Source organism: Elgaria multicarinata, chromosome 9 (assembly GCF_023053635.1).
Source record: "Elgaria multicarinata webbii isolate HBS135686 ecotype San Diego chromosome 9, rElgMul1.1.pri, whole genome shotgun sequence".
Classification (NCBI taxonomy): Eukaryota; Metazoa; Chordata; class Lepidosauria; order Squamata; family Anguidae; genus Elgaria; species Elgaria multicarinata.
Window position 1 is genome coordinate 15,567,513 of NC_086179.1, and position 19,591 is coordinate 15,587,103.

The following is a 19,591-nucleotide window of genomic DNA, read 5'->3' on the forward strand; positions in this document are numbered from 1 at the left end:
CCCAGCTTGGGGTTCAAAACTGTAATCTAAGCCTTAAACTTGATACAAGCTTCTTTTAAAAAAGTAGATTCAAAACATCATATTATTATTATTATTATTATTATTATTATTATTATTATTATTATTATTATTATTATTATTACCACCCCATAGCTGAAGCTCTCTGGGTGGTTCACCTTCTTGTTACTTCACATGCTTCAGTTTAAATATCGATTCCCTATATTTTTAAGCAACAGCAGGAAGCTTACTCCCTCAACCTAAGAGGGTTGCTGATTTATATAGCACGAATAAGCAACTGTTCAATGCCAAGTAATTCAAAACAGGGATGATGAAATTAACCAGAAATACAGGGACAATGTTTACATTTCCAATTTACTTGTTTGCCACAAGACCAATAATTAAAAAGTATGATTAGCAATAAATAGGCCCTGAACTGAAATGAAGCCTTATACAACTTCCACTTGGGCAAATCAAGTATAGTGGATTTGAGACAGGCTGTACTGCTAAACCTTAAACAGGAATATTGCCAATATTTATGTCTTTATACAGAAGCACTGAATCATACAATACTATGTTTGTAAATCTAAAATTTTAATTCCAGCATAAGTGTTTGACCTAAAATATGGATTATTCATCACCAAGTTTTATCTAAAGGGGTATGCAAAAAAGAAAATCCAAATCCCCCATGGGGGTACAGAGCAAGTTGCACAGTTCTTTGAATCCTGGCCTTGATCTAAAACTATGTAAATTCTTTTCACTGACAACAGTGATAATATAAACAGCAATCAAGCACAGATAAAAGTATCTGATTGGATATTTCCGTTAATGCTCCCCCGCTTTTGGTAGATATATAACATACCCAACAAAATGGAAGATGAACCAGTGGTACAGCCGAGTGTAAATCAAAATCAGCTGGTAACAGTGGATTGCATATAATAGCAAACTTTTAAAGTTTTTTTGAAGGAAGCTTCAGTCAAGGTTCTCTTACATATGCATACACATCATTTCAACAACTCTTAGCCAAAAATGTGAACTCACTCCAAATTAAGATATATTTTGTTTAAGTTGATGTTGAAGGACAGGAAAATCCTATATGCGGTGTTAATTTATGATGGCTGATTCAGATATGCAAGTTATCACATGAAGCTCCAGGAAAGGAGTGTGGAATGTGCATGCATGAACCAGTTCAAAGCCTGGCAGTTTATCCAAAGACATTGGCTTGGATCAGGAGACATCTTGTGGAAGAAGAAGAGTATATCTATTTGCACAAGACAGCCCTGCTAAATTACTTCAAATTCCCCACCCTGCTGCAGCTCCCCATATCCCATCCAACACCATTCCTGAGGATCTCCATCAATCCTTAGGGGAAGCTGGGCGGGAAAGGCTTGAAGAAGAGAGGAGCAAAGGAAACTCAGGCCTTAGCTAGACCTAAGGTTTATCCCAGGGTCGTCCCTGCCTGCTCCCGGGATCCCCTGTGTCATTTACATGAACAGGGATGACCCCAGGACAATCCCGGGATATCCTGTGTGTCATTTACATGAACAGGGACTATCCCGGGATAAAACTTAGGTCTAGCTAAAGCCTAAGTTTCATGAGCAGAGCACTGGTCTACCTTCGTTGGATCCATCTCCACAACGTTAATTTTACCTTCTTTTTTTTTTTTTTTTGCTTTATGCTCTGTTTACATTTGTGCTCATCTAAGTAATCAAATCAGAACAGCAGCAACTGCCAAAGAAGGTAGCACTTTCGCTGGATCCTAACAGACACACTCACGAACTTTAAAAGCTCATAAATAATGAGACTGGAAGTTCCTTCTCAAAGTCTTATAATCGCACACTTAAAATTACAAATACCGCATAATCAGAATGTGTGTTTTTTTTCATTACCACTATAAGAACTGCATAATAGAAAATACAGAGGTGTTGCCAGAATGGGCAGAATAATATTTAAAAAAAAAAAAAAACAACCCACAAGAACTGCAATACTCCTGCTCTAGCAACCACAAAGTAATGCAGGTGAATCAATGACAACAAATATGCAGAAGAATATTTCTAGAAAATATTCTAGAATATTTCTAGAAAAGTTTCTTCAAATGAGCCCCCAAAACAGCGCAATTGATGTTGGAATTCTGAATAAAGGTAAAAGACCCTGTAAGAACATTTCACTTGAGTTAAGTTTCCTTTAAAAAAGTTAAAAAAATAAAGCTTAAGCAAGCTTTTCACCTAGATACAAATGCACAAGAGGTTTTTTCAGTTTGAGCCAACCCTATGGAACAGTGCAGGCAGAAGACTGAAGAGCTTTTAGCTGTGGTTAAGAAAATGGGAAGTGAACCATCAGTAGCATCAGGTTCCCCCATCGCCTTAGAATGAATTCCTCCAGGACTTTTCTTGCTAGCCTTAACCATGGCTAAACATTACATCAGCACTATGATCCATTTTTTAACACCGACCATTGATGGGAGAATGCAATCTTCATTCTCACCCTCTTGCAGCATAAACTGGCACCATCCCGACAAAGGCCTTCACACATCCAATCTTCTAAAGTCGGGATGGGCAACTTCTAGCCTTCCAGAGGTTTTGACCTAAAACTCCCATCATCCTTAACCATTGGCTACATTGGCTAAGAATGGAGGACCTCATCCACAAGTAGCCCAACCCTGTACTAAAGCCTTACGAATTTCTTTGGCGTGGCTAACATCTATAAAACTTTTAATGCATCCCATTTCTGACTCAAATGGTGTTACAATTAGCCACATGTCAGTCATCCAGGAATGAACAGATACCCTTCCATTTTTCAGGGGTCCCACTCAATCGTGAAACATCTTAGTCTATTCAGAGTGGTATGCCTGTAAGTCTATTCTCAAAATTTTGCTCCTGGAGTTCATATCCCCTCAAAATTTCCACTTTGTCTCCTTTTTATATACTGTTGTTTTTATGTTTTTAAATTTTGTATACTTTTTAAACGTTTACTGTTTTTAACTTTTGTAAACCGCCCAGAGAGCTTCGGCTATGGGGCGGTATATAAATGTAACAAATAAATAAAATAAATAAATACATAAATTTATTCACATAAACTAACCGCAATTGCAAAAGTTGTGTAAATCTTTCTAAGATCAGAACAGCCTTATATGTGTAGATGGCTTCTATATCTACAAGTCGCAATATCACATATGGATATCGCAAAGAACAAGCTTATGTGCATTAAACTTCAATGCAGATAGTTTTGATCTGAAACATCAAGTTCCATCTATACAAGTGAATTTAATTTAACACATTAGCATAACTTCTACAAAGTTTGTTTTCAAGTCAGGTCTTATGGTTTGTGTTGTTTTAAACCTCAGGACCTGAAAAGGTTATTATTATTATTATTATTATTATTATTATTATTATTATTATTAATTTATATAGCACCATCAATGTACATGGTGCTGTACAGAGTAAAACAGTAAACAGCAAGGCCCTGCCGCATAGGCTTACAATCTAATAAAATCATAGTAAAACGATAAGGAGGGGAAGAGAATGCCAACAGGCACAGGGTAGGGTAAGCAGGCACAGGGTAGGGTAAAACTAACAGTATAAAGTCCGCACAACATCAAGTTTTAAAAGCTTTAGGAAAAAGAAAAGTTTTTAGTTGAGCTTTAAAAGCTGCGATTGAACTTGTAGTTCTCAAATGTTCTGGAAGAGCGTTCCAGGCGTAAGGGGCAGCAGAAGAAAATGGACGAAGCCGAGCAAGCTCGTTTCAAAAATAGGGCAGTATCCAACCGGACACTGTGTTACGCTACATAAGGTACTCTATTGCAGTTCCAACAGCATTAGCTGACACAGTGAATTAGGATTCACTGGAAACCCCAGGGAAGTGCTAGTGTCTGATTGGACACTGCCCATACCCTACAAAAAAATTGGTAATACAAATTGCAATTTTACATCAAAAAAGCTCAAAGCTGCCATCTAGAGAATGATGCAGCATGCTCCAAAAGTACAATGGGGCTTCTGAATACTTTTTCCTTTAAAAAAACAACAACAGTTGTATATTGCCTGGCAAGCCATACCCAAACTTTAGAATCATCCTTTAATGAAATGCAAGATGCTGTAGTGCAATGTAGTGCAAGAGGGGTGGATGAGTGGAAAGACCCTAAGCATTTGCACATATGTAAAGCAGCTTGTAGATCACTACCCAGGTCTTCCAACCCCTTTATCATGCAGAGCTGATGCCAGAATCATTTATTTGTTTATTCTAAGGATTAGAATAAAGCATAATGCATTCTGTTGGGTAAAGGAAATCCAATAAAACTAGCCCTTCATCTGTTGTAATTCTGACAGTACCAAGCATCAGATTTTTAATTAAGCAAGCTTCTACGAATGTCGGCACTATCCTGGTATAAGCATCTCTATCTCCTTTATGTTCCACAGAGTAAGATCTTAAATCCAAAGCTGCAAATAAGGGGATTTGTCAAGGGATGGGGAAGAGTCATTAACTAAAAATGAGTCATTAACTAAAAGCAGTCAGAAAAGATAGTTTTAAAGGTAATAAAGCTTTAAGGTGGATTTCTGCAATGAGCCGGCGGTTGGACTCCATGGCCTTATAGGCCCCTTCCAACTCTACTATTCTATGATCACAGAGAATTATGGAAGTTGCTTGTGCTTACGTAAAGAGCGCCTCCGTTTGTTCTTTAACTTCCGCCTTTTGTTCATTCCAGCTTTAGAAGGAGATTCTTCTTTTGCCTTTGGCTGATTGGTAACTTTTGAAGAATTCTGCTGGCTGAAGTGTGTTGGCACATGACGAGCCAGACCGCTCTGGGAAGCAAAGCTGGCATTACACCCTCCAACGACACACTAAGGAAAACAAAATTGGAAATGTTCAATTAAGCCAACATTGCACACAAGAGAAGAGTGGTTGATTCAGTCTTACTTTTTCAGCTGTTCTTTTCATAAGGGGATTACAGCAAATTCAGTAGATACTTATTTCAAACAGGAGAATACTGAATCCAAATGTTATTACAATAATTATTCCCCTCCATTGTACCTAAAGCAGCACTGTGCGTGGAACAAGGAATGACAGTTTAATCAAACTTGACTTCCAATTGCTAGAGCACTGAATCTGTTCTAATGACCGTACATCTTTTCCTAGTTTTGTTAGGCACTGGTGTAACTTTTCAAGAGACGTTGAGCCTATAGAAAAGCCATGTGTTCTACTTGAAACAAAACAGAACCAGTTTGCTAAACTGACTTGTGGAAGAAAACTGACAAAATAATCTAGTTCAGGATAACGTATGAGCTGGGGACACATTTTATCTGAACGTTTTCTATGCCTTCAAACTGAGGACAGAAGTTGATAATGAGCACACAGAAACGAGGGAAAGTCTATCAAACTTAATCCAGCTAAGGTGCTGTTGGTTGGGAACTCTGGTGATCTTATTCGACCTGCCCTAGAAGGCCTCTTACCTTGAAAGGTTTATCACCACTGTGCGTCAGCATATGCCGCTGCAACCAACTTTGACTTGTTGACGGTGTGTTATAGACTTTGCAGCCTTTCCATAAGCAAACAAATACCTGGTAAGAGAAAACATAGCTATTAAGGTAGGATGAACATCCACTTGTTGCATGCTTTTAATATTCAAACTCTGGTACGCTCTCAGCTTAAGTAATAAGACTCCAAAGTAAAGTGTCTTTTTTTTAATTCAATGAGTCTGACAGTTTTAATTCAGACAATAGGACAGATTTCAGTTTGGAAAGAATATGCAAACCTTTACATCTAACACTACTCAGTGTGAACCCCAATGTCTGGCTCTTACCAACAGCCACAACTCTGCTCTGTCTTAACATGCCAGCCCTACTCAACCATGCCTTCTAAGAAAAAAGTCGAAAAGATTACTACTGACACACTACATTCAACTGTTGTGACTTCATTCCATGGGCAAATATAAATGAGGAACGTCAAAATTAGTAATCAAAATAGAAATAGGCATCATATGGCAGGAGGTTTCAAGTCAACATATGCTTGCAAATGTCATATTTAAGAAACTAACCATCACAATGGAAGGAACTGATCTAAGGCCAGGGTCAATGGCTTTTTGAAAAAATCAAGTTCAAAATTCCCACTGAATGGCTTCTATGGAAACTTGGTAATAGAATGGATTCAACTGTTAAAAATGGGAAATTAAAAATAAAATAAAATGGAAAAGCAGGAGAAGCTTACAAGGATAATTTTTAGAATGAGCAAATACTTGCGATGGCCAACCTATGGAATTCATAGCCAAATAATTCTGTTAAGAATCACCAACGTGAGGAGCTACTCTGAAAGGATTAGACATATTCAGCAAACAAAGAACTAGTGGGTATTAAGATTCTTTCCTCAAGTTTAGACTGTAGCTATCTAGCTAGAAGATGCAGGGATATGGTAAAATTGTTTGGGAGATGTATCACCACCATGCACTCCTTCCGAAGTTGCTTGCCAATTTAGACAGATGGTTGGTCTAACCCAAAACAGTGTTTCTTGCATTCTTAAAGGCAGCTGTGATACATTACAAATATTCTCTGAGGCAAGCTAAAAGATACCAGAGTCTTCAGGAACAACTGCTCTTTTTTTCTTTGAAACCAGCTCATTTGTTATTTATTCACAGGAGAATGCCCTTTTCATGCATGCCTGACAAACAGGACTCTGAGGGTAATGGTACCCTCAAGAGAGCCTCTTCTCCAGATCTTAATAGCTTAAGAGATTCCTATGAGACAGGTGTTTTTTTAGGTAGCTGGTCCTAAGCCATTTAGAAAGCAATTTGTAACCAATGTAGGCCTTTAACACAGGTGTAATCTAGTCCCACCTGCTAGCAGCCTAGTTGCTACATTTTGCACCAACTGAAGCTTCCAGACACTCTTCAGCATGTCAATCACAGTTCATGATCCATCACAGAAATTGTGCATAGCTAGAATTTGGTTGCTTGTAACCCGCTTCCCCTGTGTAGTTACAAGCTCCCACCAGTCTTTCATTAGAAATGAATTTCTATAAAATATTCTGGCTCTGGAGATGAATACCCAATGGTTCAGTTATCTCTATTTTAAAAGTATCTTTTTCCATTTATTTTTCCACTTCTACACCTGCTAGGATGTTAAAAACATGTTGCCTCTGAACTCCAAGTTACAGATCAAAAATCTAAACCGTAGGTGCAAACAGCACAAACTAATTTAAAAGGAGCACAAACTAATTCAAAATACAACCAGTAAACCCAGGTGCTGTGCCTTGACCTGGCTTCATCACGCTGCAAATTCCCAAATAAGGATCTCTGCCTTAAAACATTCTAAATAGTCTAAAGTAACCAGACATCCACAAACTCAGTCCTGAGTGGCAGGTGTCCCTTGCCCTCTAGGGAGAAGGACACCAGCAGTTCATATCTCCTCCTCACCTTACCTTATGCTCCCACTTGCCCTGTGGTTTTGAGAAGATAAGAAACAACAGGATACTCTTCAGTTGTGGCTTATCTTCTCCTTACACAGTGGAAGTGAGAAAATTCCCACCTCTTTCACAAGCTCTCTGCCCATACCAGAGGACATGGGAAGCAAAGGTCTTTGTGGGAAGCACACACCAAAAAATGGCTGGCTAGTAAGCTAAACTGATGCTGAAGACTCCTGTAAGCAATTGTGTGGATAACAAGAAATGTATTTTTATTATTATTATCATCATCATCATCATTTATATACCGCCCCATAGCCGAAGCCCTCTGGGTGGTTTAAAAAGATTAAACTGTGAACATTAAAAACAATGTATGGCCATTCTTCTTATGAACTGTAATAACATTCAACCGCAAATGGCAAAATTCTCACTGAAATTGCTATAAATATTCATGTTCCCAAGGCCAAGGAACAGAAAGGCGGACAGGAAATAGATTTAGCTAATTAGTTACAACTGTGTATGCCATACACTATTTGAGAAGCAAGTAGGTCCACTCAATGGCCCATGTTTTTTTTAAAAATTAAGCCCCTGGAGTGAACGCCGTGGAGAAGAAAGTATAAAAACAAATAAATATTGTTTGAGAGTTTAACTTATTCTTTGATTTTGGGGACCCAAATTATACTCAAATTATTATGGTGCAGGAAATAGGTTTTATAGCCCACTGGAAGTGCAATATTTTCATTGTTCTGGGGCACACATTATGGCCTCTGTCACTGGCCAGGGGACCAATGGCAACTTTGGGGGCCGCACCCCAAGAACACCACGGCAAGGGGAAGATCAGCCTTGCCCCATTAATGAGCCAGAGAAGCAGCAGTTTTCTTTCAGGCAAAGAAGGGCAAATAACTCTCAGCTCCACCTACCAGTTGCTCCCAGACTACAGAACTGAAGGGAACATACTCTGGCTCCTGCCATCAGCCTTGTGTGTGTGTGTGCATACTTCAGATTCAGCAACTTCAAGAATTTGCTTTCTTTCCTTTTTACTTCTGTACCATGTCTAATTAGATTGTGAGCCTGCAGGCAGGTTTAATCTCTGTACCAGCCTAAGAACATTTTAGGCTCTTTACCAATGATAAATCGCATATTGGGATCACAGAACAGCATGCCCGTGGTACTTTTAAGATCCAAAGTCTTGCCTGTTGAACTAGGAGGCCTCTTGAGTCTATTTAATTGATATTTAATTTACCCAGAGGATGTGCCTGAACAAATCAATTCCACTAAAGACATTTCTTAGTACCCAAAAAATGAGCTAAATGGAGCATATGAACATGACTTTGGTGAAAACAACATTCTTGGATTTAAGTTGTATTTAAGAGAATGCAAAATACAAGCAAGTTGATCAATCCTTACCATTTAGGTAAGATGACACTTCAGCTAGCAAAAACTAGATTAACAACTGTTACCCAGAGGACCTTCTCTTCTGCTGCTCCCGGGCTGTGGAATGGCCTGCCGGAGGAGACTCGTCAACTTAACAGTCTACTAACATTCAAGAAAGCTATAAAGACTGATCTCTTCCGGCAGGCCTATCTAGTGGAATTTTAGGATGTTTTAACAATATGTATTATGTTTTAATTCAGTTTTATGTATTTTACCATTTATTGTTGTTCCCCGCCTCGATCAAAATGGAGAGGCGGGAAATAAATAAATTTATTATTATTATTATTGTTAGGATTACATTTAAATAGATATAAAACACTGTTGTCTTTTCAGCGCCAGGTTCAGGCTGTCCTCCTATGCATTTGATGGCATATGATGGGGCATTTATATCAGTTATTTTTTTAATCAGGTCCAGTATCTTACAGTAACTAATTAAGTTACTCTCTTGTGTTGTGGTCTGTGATTTTTGTGAACCAAGAAGAGAGCTTCAGTTATTGGGGTGGTACAGAAATGAAATGAAATAAATAATATAGGTAAAAAAGGCTATCCTTCTCTAAGATTTCAATAAATGCCATCAGTAGTTTTAGATGAACAGCTGTTGTAGCATTGCCTTTAATTTAAAGCATTTCACTTGTGTAGAGTAGGCAATGGAGGAATGGAGAATATCTTGCACTACATGTTTCAGTTCACTAGCAAAAATGAAAAGCATTTGCTGGCAAATTACACGGAGGTAACACTGAAGTTGTAATTTTTGCTTTACCAACAGCAAGAGTATTAAGGTGGTTGGCTCCTAATCTGCAAACCATCAGTTACAGGGAGCCAGTGTTACATCTGCACCAGAGCAGTATCACAATTGGCCTGCATTATTCGATGATTGATGGGAAGTTTGCCAGCCTGTCTACATCTCACCACACTAAGAGAGTAAAATCCTATGCCCCCTAGACAGCGTCTGGAGGACACAGAATATTTGGTTTTCCTGGCTTCAAGCTCAGAACAGGGCTCCGAGCACTCAGCTAGGAAACTGCACTCCCTGCCTCCTCTCTCGCGGGCAGTGCAGCAAAAAACGCGCCAGCTGCTGTCACAAATTGACAAATGAGAGAGGGTGGAAGAGGGTGTTCCCAGGGGCAGGGATGGAAGGAGACTGGGGACATGGTATCCCCAGTCATCCCTAGCCTTTTTCCCTCCCCCTCCCAAAAACTTCTGATTGATTTTGTCCATCTACTACAATGTTCTGCATTGGGTACTCATATGTTTTTGAGTTTGGAGACTTATGAGTACCCAGGGTGGATCCCATAGGATTACACCCTAAGTTATAAAAACAGAAAAAAAAACTTTTTATTGGTTTCTGAGAGAGAGTTACTCCTAAGAAATACTGTCAAGATAGGGCATTTAGGGATTGCTTAACCAAAATTATCAGGCAGGGAAGGGGATAGGAATCAGTTTTATTTGATTACATAAACAAAGCCATATGTGAAATTTCCTATCACAACAGATGTGGGGGAAACTGGCCTATCAAGTCAGATTAAATTTTTAGAGAATTTGTTATATCAGGTAGTAGAGATAAGTATTTTTAAATCTGCAATTCAGTAACATCTTGCTCTGAAACTAACTCATTGACTCAAGGTTAACTGTGAACCTTTTCAAGATTTTACTTGTTTTCTGAAACCAAATAGTTGAATGGAAAAGTCAAATGATTTAGATTACGTTCTCATACAACACAGCTGTCAGTGAAATTATATACTGTCAGAGTAACACCACTCTTGAGAGTCTGAAGTTGCACTATCCCACTAGTGTACCATAAATATGAATAGCATTTACTTCCCTGAATGAACAAGAGACTATGAGTTCATCCGAAAGTCACAGCACCAGAGCCCCAAACCAATTCCATCATCTCCACATTAGACAGCATAAAGACTACCCTCTGTGGGGAAAGTGTGAATATTTTATTAACTCTCCTACACACACATTTTAATGTGACATTTCCTCTAGTTGGAAAAGCAGCTTGTGTCAGTTCGTAGGAGCTTCTTATCTTACCTTCAAAATCGTACATTCCTTTGCTCGCCTCCCTCACAATCTCTCTACTTTTATATCCTGACACATGCCTACCTGTGACCTCCATTCATCATGTTCCATCATTCTCACGCTTCTGAAAGACTCTGTCCTTTGTCCCTTGCTGCCCCCTTACGCCTAGTACTGCCTCTAAATATGCCTATGTGCCACTTATTGTTTTATTTATTTATTGCATTTCTATACCGCCCAATAGCCAAAGCTCTCTGGGCGGTTCTCCTACTTCCATGAGATCCTTCCTCAAAATCCACCTATTCCATGAAGGCCTTGGACGACCCCACTGTCCCAATACCCTACAATAACCAGGCTAAGTAAGTGCAAATGAAATAAATACGTAATTTTCTCTCTGTCCCTGTTTCCATTGCCCCCTTCATCTATTATCACTCCTGTGTCTACATCAAGCTTATTTTAGGCAGCTGTTCTTTTAAAGTTCATTGACCTAAATATATTTAAAGTATTCTAAAAATGTATATACAATAATTATGCAGCTTTTCCCATAAAAGATGTAGTTTAACAGCAGCAATAGCTAATTTTCAAAATAGTACAGACACCATGGAAAAGCAATAAGAAAATAAACCAACCCCTCCTCGCTGGCCATCTACGTGTATGGAGCGAATGTGATCTGCCAAATCTGGGCTGGAGTTGAAGCAAGCATGGCACTGGTCCCAACAGCAGTTATAAGAAATACTTTTTGCTGATGAAGCAGTAATGCCTTGTCCATTCATCATAACTGGAGTTGAACGTCCACTGGAAATTGTGCTGTCTACATCCATTATGGTACTGCTTATGCTACAAGAAGGGGGAAAAGAATGAGTTAATTATCAGCCTTATCTTTTCAATAAAGGCATCAGATTTCAAGGAAATATATATTTCAACTTAAATGGCAACACCTTAAATCCCAGCACTCACAATAAACAAATGCACATTCATTATGAGACAAACGTTGGTGAGTTTTGTTTCTGAATACACCCAAACTAGTTTTGTGTGTGTGCGTGTTTAACCTTTGAATATAAAATAACTATTACTCAAGTCTCAATCTCCGCTGGAAATCACGGTGTGTCAAATATCACATAATATTTCGCTCACAAAAGGGTAGAACTTCCAAAGATTCTACGAAAACTCTCTTATCCCATGACTACTGCGTTTACTCAGGAACCTTTCATGAGAGAGTTAATCAAAAACATTTTGGAAGTGTAATGATCCAGTGTCTCCCAGATCATCCCCATCTACATGCTTGTTGAAACTCTGAGAGAGGTCCCTCTCTCCTTGAGTTGTCTCTCAGTTTTTCTTCAAATTGTCTACTTTAACCAAAGGGGGATATTTCTACAGCAGCAGAGGATACACTGTCCGGGAACAATCCCACAGCTATTGGCAGGGCAAGTGCGCTTTTATGCTGTGGCCAGACTGGTGTGTGATAACTACCCTATATTCGCTGTGTACGCAGGCAGGAGGGAAAACATTTATATATGAGCCCCTGGTGAAATGCATTTAGCTTGGTGGGTCAGACTTTGCACAGAATTGTCCCAGGGAGAGAAAACTATTATTCCCAGTTGAGTTTATTTTTATTTTCTTGCCTAGCAGGTCGGAAGCGTGAGGCAGAACTAGAACTGCAGAGGTATGAGGTAAAAGGTAGGAATGGGAACCTTTTTCAGGCTGAGATCTGCACTGTGTATATTCTACATAGATGTTCGGACCAGGGCTGCACAGAAGCAGGTAGTGCCATAGCAACATTTTCTATCTCACTTTTTCTCCCTCCTTACATTGTTGTTTAGAGTTTTAATCTGCATCTGTTGTGCTCCTGGATGCTTACTGGTTATAAATGACTGGTGTCTTACTGATTGTTTATCTGTGGTGTTTTACTGTAAATGTTTATTGTTTTAATTTCAGATTATAGATGGTTGTAATATATATTAGTCACTTTTCTATACAAATGTAAGTAAATAGCTATTATATACATCGCAGTCCATTTCTAGATATATGTTAACTTGCATACTGACAGATGTTGAACACATTCAAGAGAACCATTTTGTGAATAAAGAGAATCACTGCCTCAGTTGTTTGTAAAAAACCATCTTCTTTCCCTAACGGTTCTGGAGCTTTCAAGCCACAGTACAGAAAAGCAGCTGCATATTCCATTTTGGAAAGATTAGAACTTATTCTTACCAAATAATTGATCAACGTTTGCAATATCTCCGAAGACTGATGCCTATTAGCCTAAGCTGCACTTTAGAAGTTAACCAGCGAAATGAGAACAGAAACTGGATTCCTACCCTACACCTCAACAAAATGACATCCACCAAATGTTGTCTCCACCACATCTCCTTCCAAAGACATTCTACCACTGGCCTCACCTATAAATTACTTGTCAGTTAGATCTATCTTTGCTTTCTATATAAAATCTCTGGGTTTTCTATATAAAATGCAGAGATCCCAAAGGGTCCTTAAAAGTATTTTAATTCAAAACTGAAGCAATGCTGAAGGGAACAGCATTTGTCAGGAAAGAAGAAGTGGAAGTTAGCAGATACACATTTTCAAAGATGATGGTTTCCCCGATTAATGAACAAGGAAGACCACATGAAGACACACAAGACACACGGATACAGATCACACGCACACATTGAAACCAGAGAGATCAAACAATTGCAAAATATACGCAGGCAAAAGCCGAACATCTATGTAGAATACACAGAAAAACTGTCGCACAAGCAGAACTCTGCTGATGGAAGTGAAGAACCAACCCAGTATCCATTAACCCCAAACGTTGAGAGTGTTATGGAGGCCCCAGAAACCCAGGGTGCCCCAGACCAGAGACTACCACCAGACCAACAGGAGCCTGAGCCCTCAGGGGAGGGAGTCGCAAGGTCATCCCTGTCAGGAGATAGGCACCTCCAGTCATCAGGAGCATTGTTGCCTCAAGTGATAGGTTAGTGTGAAGGATGTCACACTATAAGGATGTCACCTCCATAAAAGGTCTCCTTAGAAGAAGAGCTCTGGAAAGAGCTCTCTGATGACTGCTACTGAGCTCTGGATGGGGTCCAGCAGGCTTTGGGCTTAGCCTTCACTAGAAACCCAGCCTTTGTTGGAACAACTTGGTCCATCCTGCCTCTGCTAGGTACCTTGTCTCCTGAACGGTGCCCTGTGATTGATGCTTCGTTTCCGGATCGTTTGGACTGCCTAACGACCCTGCATCTGGAATGCGTAAAGTACCTGACTGATTTACTGTGTTTGACCTCTTGCCTGTTATCATGACAACTTCTGTAGCTGTCTGATCCTCTCGTCTAACTGACTGCTTGTGTTCTGACTTCTGCCTAGTTTTTGGCTTCCTCTGTTGTAGTCTGAACCCCCCAAAAACAGCATATACAAGCGTCTAAAAAGAAGAAAACATTGTCGTTCTTGCAGTTAAGGAATTTCAAAAGAACGAAGTACAGCTCCTAAAGGAGACTTCTTCTCCGACATGTATAGAACACAATAAATTTTCTTTCTTCCTTTGAGCACCAGAGTTTGCCTCCTCCGTCTGTAGTCTGAACCCCATCAGCTAACCACCTGTAGGTTTAAGTATTTGCTGACTCCACTGCATTTAGAGCTTGCTAGAACCAAAGCAGGACAGATTTTTTCAAAACACATTGGTAATAAGTTGCCTTTATAATAAAGGTAATTGAATCTAATTGTCCTCCCAATATTGGTGGGCCACAATGATGAGCTCCTGGGATGAGGTAGATAATGCTGCCTGAAATATATATATATGGTGTCTCATTGCTAATGGTGGACATGTCCTCCTTACCAGATTAATCTTTGTGAAAAGTCTCCTAGTTAGCAACAAGCATTTGAGGTCTTGTGTTGAGTTTTCTAATAACTGGTTTTTAATAAAACAATTAATAAAGGTTTGCCATTATAAATTTCATCCATCCATATTAGGAGAACTGTATGCAGATCACAAACTACACCCAATATTTATTTTATAACAAATGGCAAAAAGAGATCAGTAGTTACACAAGCACCGAATGGTGTTGTTATATCTCAAATTTGCGGGGGGGGGGGGGGTTAAATATTTTCCCCATTAAGAATACATAGATTCCATTTAACAAGCATTTCTGTAAGCAACCAAATATCAGGTTAAGCACTTAGATTATTTTAACATAGACTGCCATTATAAACATGGTAAGGAAAAAGCTCTACTGAACACAGTGGGGCTTACTTCCAAGCAAAGACACATTCTGCATGTGTCTCTTCATCCATTGTCTTTCCTTACCCCCTTCTTCCTTTTCCCTCATTTGTGTTTAGTTAATTGTAAGCCCCAAGGCAGGATTCTGGTCATTGTTAATTCGGTTGTTTTGTACTGAATAGTGTTTTTTTCCCCCTTTTAGGCACTTAAGAAATAAACATTCTTGTGACAGTATTGTACTTCATTAAAAGGCAACAAAACAAACACACAGCTACAGATATGCAGTTCAGTCTGCCGTGAGAGTTGATTTCATCATTATTGCTAGTAATCCCTCTTGGCAAATTTAATGAATAAGCAGGGTATCTCAAAATCCATCTGTACCACACTCATTAAAATTGTAAGGCCAAACTCAGCCAAGAATGTATACAAAAAATATCAGTTGTAGCTTGCTTTAAATAATTGCTATCAAGATGGGTTAGACAAAATGTTATGGAAACATAAGTCAAATACATACAGGAAACGTAAGCCACTTAAATCTATCTATAGCTGTGCTCTGCCATAAAAACCTTCCCTCCTAAAGAGCTTGAACCGGACTGCCTCCCCTCAGGCACAATTCAGGCCTAACAGATGGCCTAACATCAGTGGCCTTGGAGGTCAAAACGCAGGCTGAATCTGATCAATAGGTGCATATTTCAGAGATGCAAACCTTGCATTAGTAACACATACAACTACGTGCAACTAACCTGGCTGGTTAGGGGGAAACAATACCGAATACTGCCATTTTTAAAAGCCAGTTAGAATTGCACTTTTAAGTTGTATTTTAGGATTAAGATTCAACTTGCAAGCACAAGGCCGTCAATACAACTCAACCCTTAACCCAGTTCTGTGCGTATTTTAATTGGTTCAAGAGGCAGCATGCAGACTTGCTCCGTTACCCCCAACCTCAACCCAAATCCATGTAATGCAGACTCAGGCATGGGCCTTTCCACTTTTTGTATTATTGACATCTGCTAGGACCCAGTGAATCAATGCAACAGTTGTGCGGGGTGGGGGGGAATTTTCTCACAGAGCCACTTTCCTTGGGGGGCTTATAGAACAACACATTCTCTTCCTTTTCTACTGAACAGTTGCCTTTTATGCCTAGGACAAGATTGAGTTTCACAGTTAGGTCAAATGTGTTCCATTTGACTTGGGAGTGTTCAAAGAAATGTATCAGGGAAGACTTGCTTAAGATTCATATGTGATGTGTATTTACCATTACGTGGACATTTCCTACTCTTTGATGCCATGGTTTCCGTTTGGCTTCAAAACAGTGCCAGTTCTCAGGCTTGGATGCAAACCTCATATCAAATGTGCAAGTTGCTAGAAGAAAACAAGTATGATGAACCAGGTATTCACTCTTTTGGCCCTTCGATTGCTAGCTCTAAAGATTCACACTCTTAAAATGAACTTAAGAATCACTATGAAGTGTGAACAGAACTAAACTGACAAGGAGTTTTGCTGGGCATCGGTTTCTGAAGATGTTAACTACTATTCTACTTTCACTGCTGCAACCCAAAACGTTTTTGAAAAGTAAAGCACTACTGATTTAGAACAAAGTTTTTTTTTAAGACGCTGTCCCAAATACTACTCCATTAATCTTCACAGGGAAGGTGTTCGGAAGAACACTCTCCAAACAAGCCGAGGGACACAAATCTATGGCCTTTATGAAGTACAATAAAATGTACTGCTCGTGGCAATTTCACATGACTTAAGAAATCTTTCCAAAAAAGGAACCAAGTGCTTTAACACATAAATGAATGCTTCCCTACAGGCAGCAAATCTGTTTTCCAGAAACAGAGGACCAGTGAAAAAAATTATTACAACAATTTGTATCCTACCTTTCTACTTTCAAAAGTAGCACTAGAGGCTGCTAACATGAAAAAACAAAACAATTAATAATTAAACAATTAAAACTGAAACGTAAGAACAGTGTAATTAATAATTAAAATGTCATAGACTAAAACACCAAAGGTAATGAACAGTGTACCTGTACAAAGTTGTCTTCATCTGGCAGCAGAAGCTAAACCGAGGGAGACAAATGAACCTCTTGCAGGAGCAGCCAAAGGAAAGGCTGCTCTCATGAATCCTGACTAACCTAACATCCACCTGTCAGAATGCAGAGAGAAAGACCTCTCCATCATATCTTAAGAGTGCAAATGGGAAAAGGGAGTCCTTTAGTGCCCAGGATTCAAGCCATTTTACGACTTCAAGCCTTACTGGAAAATGAGTTGCTGTGCTGTGTCAACCTAGCTACGATAACAAACCAATCCACAAAGGAAACCCCTTATTTGTTGTGGGGTTGTGCACTGCGAGTTTCTCATGGTTAACAAACCATGGTTTGTTAATGTGCCTGGGTTCACACAATACAACAACCCACAGTTCAAAGACAACTCACACCCAATCCTGAGAGTGGGTTGTCGTGTTGTGTGAACCTAATCAATATCTGAAGATCTAGCTCAGTTCTGTGGAGCAACATCCTCAACCTGGGTCAGTCACACTCAGGAATTCAAGGTCAGGGATTGCACCTCTCTTTTTCTCCCAAAGTATTTTGAAATTTAAGGCACAGCAACAGCTAGGCCATAATATAACTCACACAATTTATTTAATTAAAAACTGATATGCAGCCTTATTTCCAAGAGGACCTCAAGGCATCTAACAAATTAAAAAAGCAGATATAATATATAAAAACATACATAGCAATATAACAAATGCATCCAGTTTTGCTTAAGAGCCAATGCTTCCTTCTAGCATCCAGGGCTTGAATTAAAAACAGATGAAATTTCAAGAGGGCAATCAAAACACACTAAAAAAGCACAGGCATTTTAAACTGGAAGCAAAAAAAGAAAGAAAAAAGGACCGAGATAGTATCAGTGGTGTTCTAGGCAAAATTGTAACAACTGCAGTGCAATTCAACAATATTAGGTCTAACATTAGAAATCTATCCTCAAATGATTCTACATAAAGAACCGGTTTTTGTGAACCGCCCAGAGAGCTCCGGCTATTGGGCGGTATAGAAATGTAGTAAATAAATAAATAAATAAAGAGAATTATCTACAATTTCAGCAATGCCCTCCAAATAGCAATTATGACAATTTAGGGTATAATTTTATGCATGCTTAGATGGAACAAGCTTCCAGCATGACTGGCTAGATAATGCTGGAGGTTTTAGGACTTTTTTCTGTCCAAACCTACATAGGATTGTGCCCTTAAAGGTCTAATCTAGTTACTGAAAAACTTAGTATGCAACTCTCAAGGTAGCAAAACACTATCCATATCAACAAACTAGTAAAATGCATACAATTTAATTCAACAAAGTAGCAAAAAGAAATCAATAAGATCAACAGAAGCCACCTCAAATAAAATCCTGGAAGGCCTGGACACTCCAGAAGGTAAGAAGTTCTGCTGCTGAAAAGACATCAGGTTCAGTGATAAGTCTCCCCAAGACTGCATTCAACACACAAGACACAGTGGAAAAGGCCCACTCTCGTCACCATTTTGCTTCAGAACAGGGGAGGGTTCAGAGAGCGGCCCTGAAGAGAACCGTGTTTGGGTAGATTCACGTGGGACGAATGTTGTGCATTTTGCCTCTGTTAAGTATTATCCAGGCTATAATAGTTTTGCTTTTAGTAAGCCCTTGGTTGCCAGTTAACAATTTATACTAAGCTAAACACTTTAGACAAAGAGTACACTGCAAATTGCTGTATGTTAGGTTCAATCTTGATATAATACTAACAAAAATTAATAGAGGGGAAACCTTTACATCCTTAAAAATGGTATTAAATAACATATATTATTAATAAAATATGGCATCACAATACAACCATGTAGCCTAAAACAATAATTATAAGAAATGCAGATTCTTCAGAGATCTTACTCGTCTAAGATTTTAAGCGGAGTGCTGTCTAAGTATAAGTTTCTTATCCAGCTCTGAATAGGCTGTTCAGCTGATAGGTTAGGTACAAAAGCTGATGTGCCCCAAACTTCAGAACATATTTATATACTTCCTACAATATTACTTCACTGTTTACTATCCCCTGTATTTGAGCTTAGGCTCAACTCCTCAGAATTCCGAATTAGAAAATATAAAAATGCTAAAGGTTAACATATTTGATTCTAAATCCTATTTTTGAGAAAAGAAGTCCCATCTCAGCATTTACTACTTAAAATCTAATCGTATAAATTTTCCTAAATACTAGCATTTCAGATTTCATAGTGCATACCTTATACAATACTTACTGGCCATTAACCAATAAGCAAACTCTTCAGAACACCTTTGACACAAATAATAAATTAATAATGTCTTACCACCCAACACTCTATTCCTTAAATAGCCCTTGACCTTGAGCGATGGGCATTCATCCAGGATTGTTCCTTAGATATTATCCAGACTTCTTTGCCAATTAGTTCTTCATTCATTCATCCTTCAGTCATTTATTACATTTCTATACTACCTAATAGCCAGAGCTCTCTGGGTAGTTTACAAAGATTAAAAACCCATTAAAA

General features: G+C 38.9%; 1 protein-coding gene across 1 annotated transcript in view; it reads right to left on the reverse strand.

Moving 5' to 3' along the window:
* Positions 1–19,591, reverse strand: part of AEBP2 (AE binding protein 2) — a 42,132-nt gene that overhangs the window by 13,694 nt on the left and 8,847 nt on the right. Inside the window, exons 3-5 of the mRNA XM_063134803.1 lie at positions 11,466–11,673; positions 5,442–5,549; positions 4,646–4,832 (exon numbers count right to left, since the gene is read on the reverse strand). Of these exons, the coding sequence (XP_062990873.1) occupies positions 4,646–4,832; positions 5,442–5,549; positions 11,466–11,673 (503 nt within the window). The remainder of the gene's footprint in view (positions 1–4,645; positions 4,833–5,441; positions 5,550–11,465; positions 11,674–19,591) is intronic.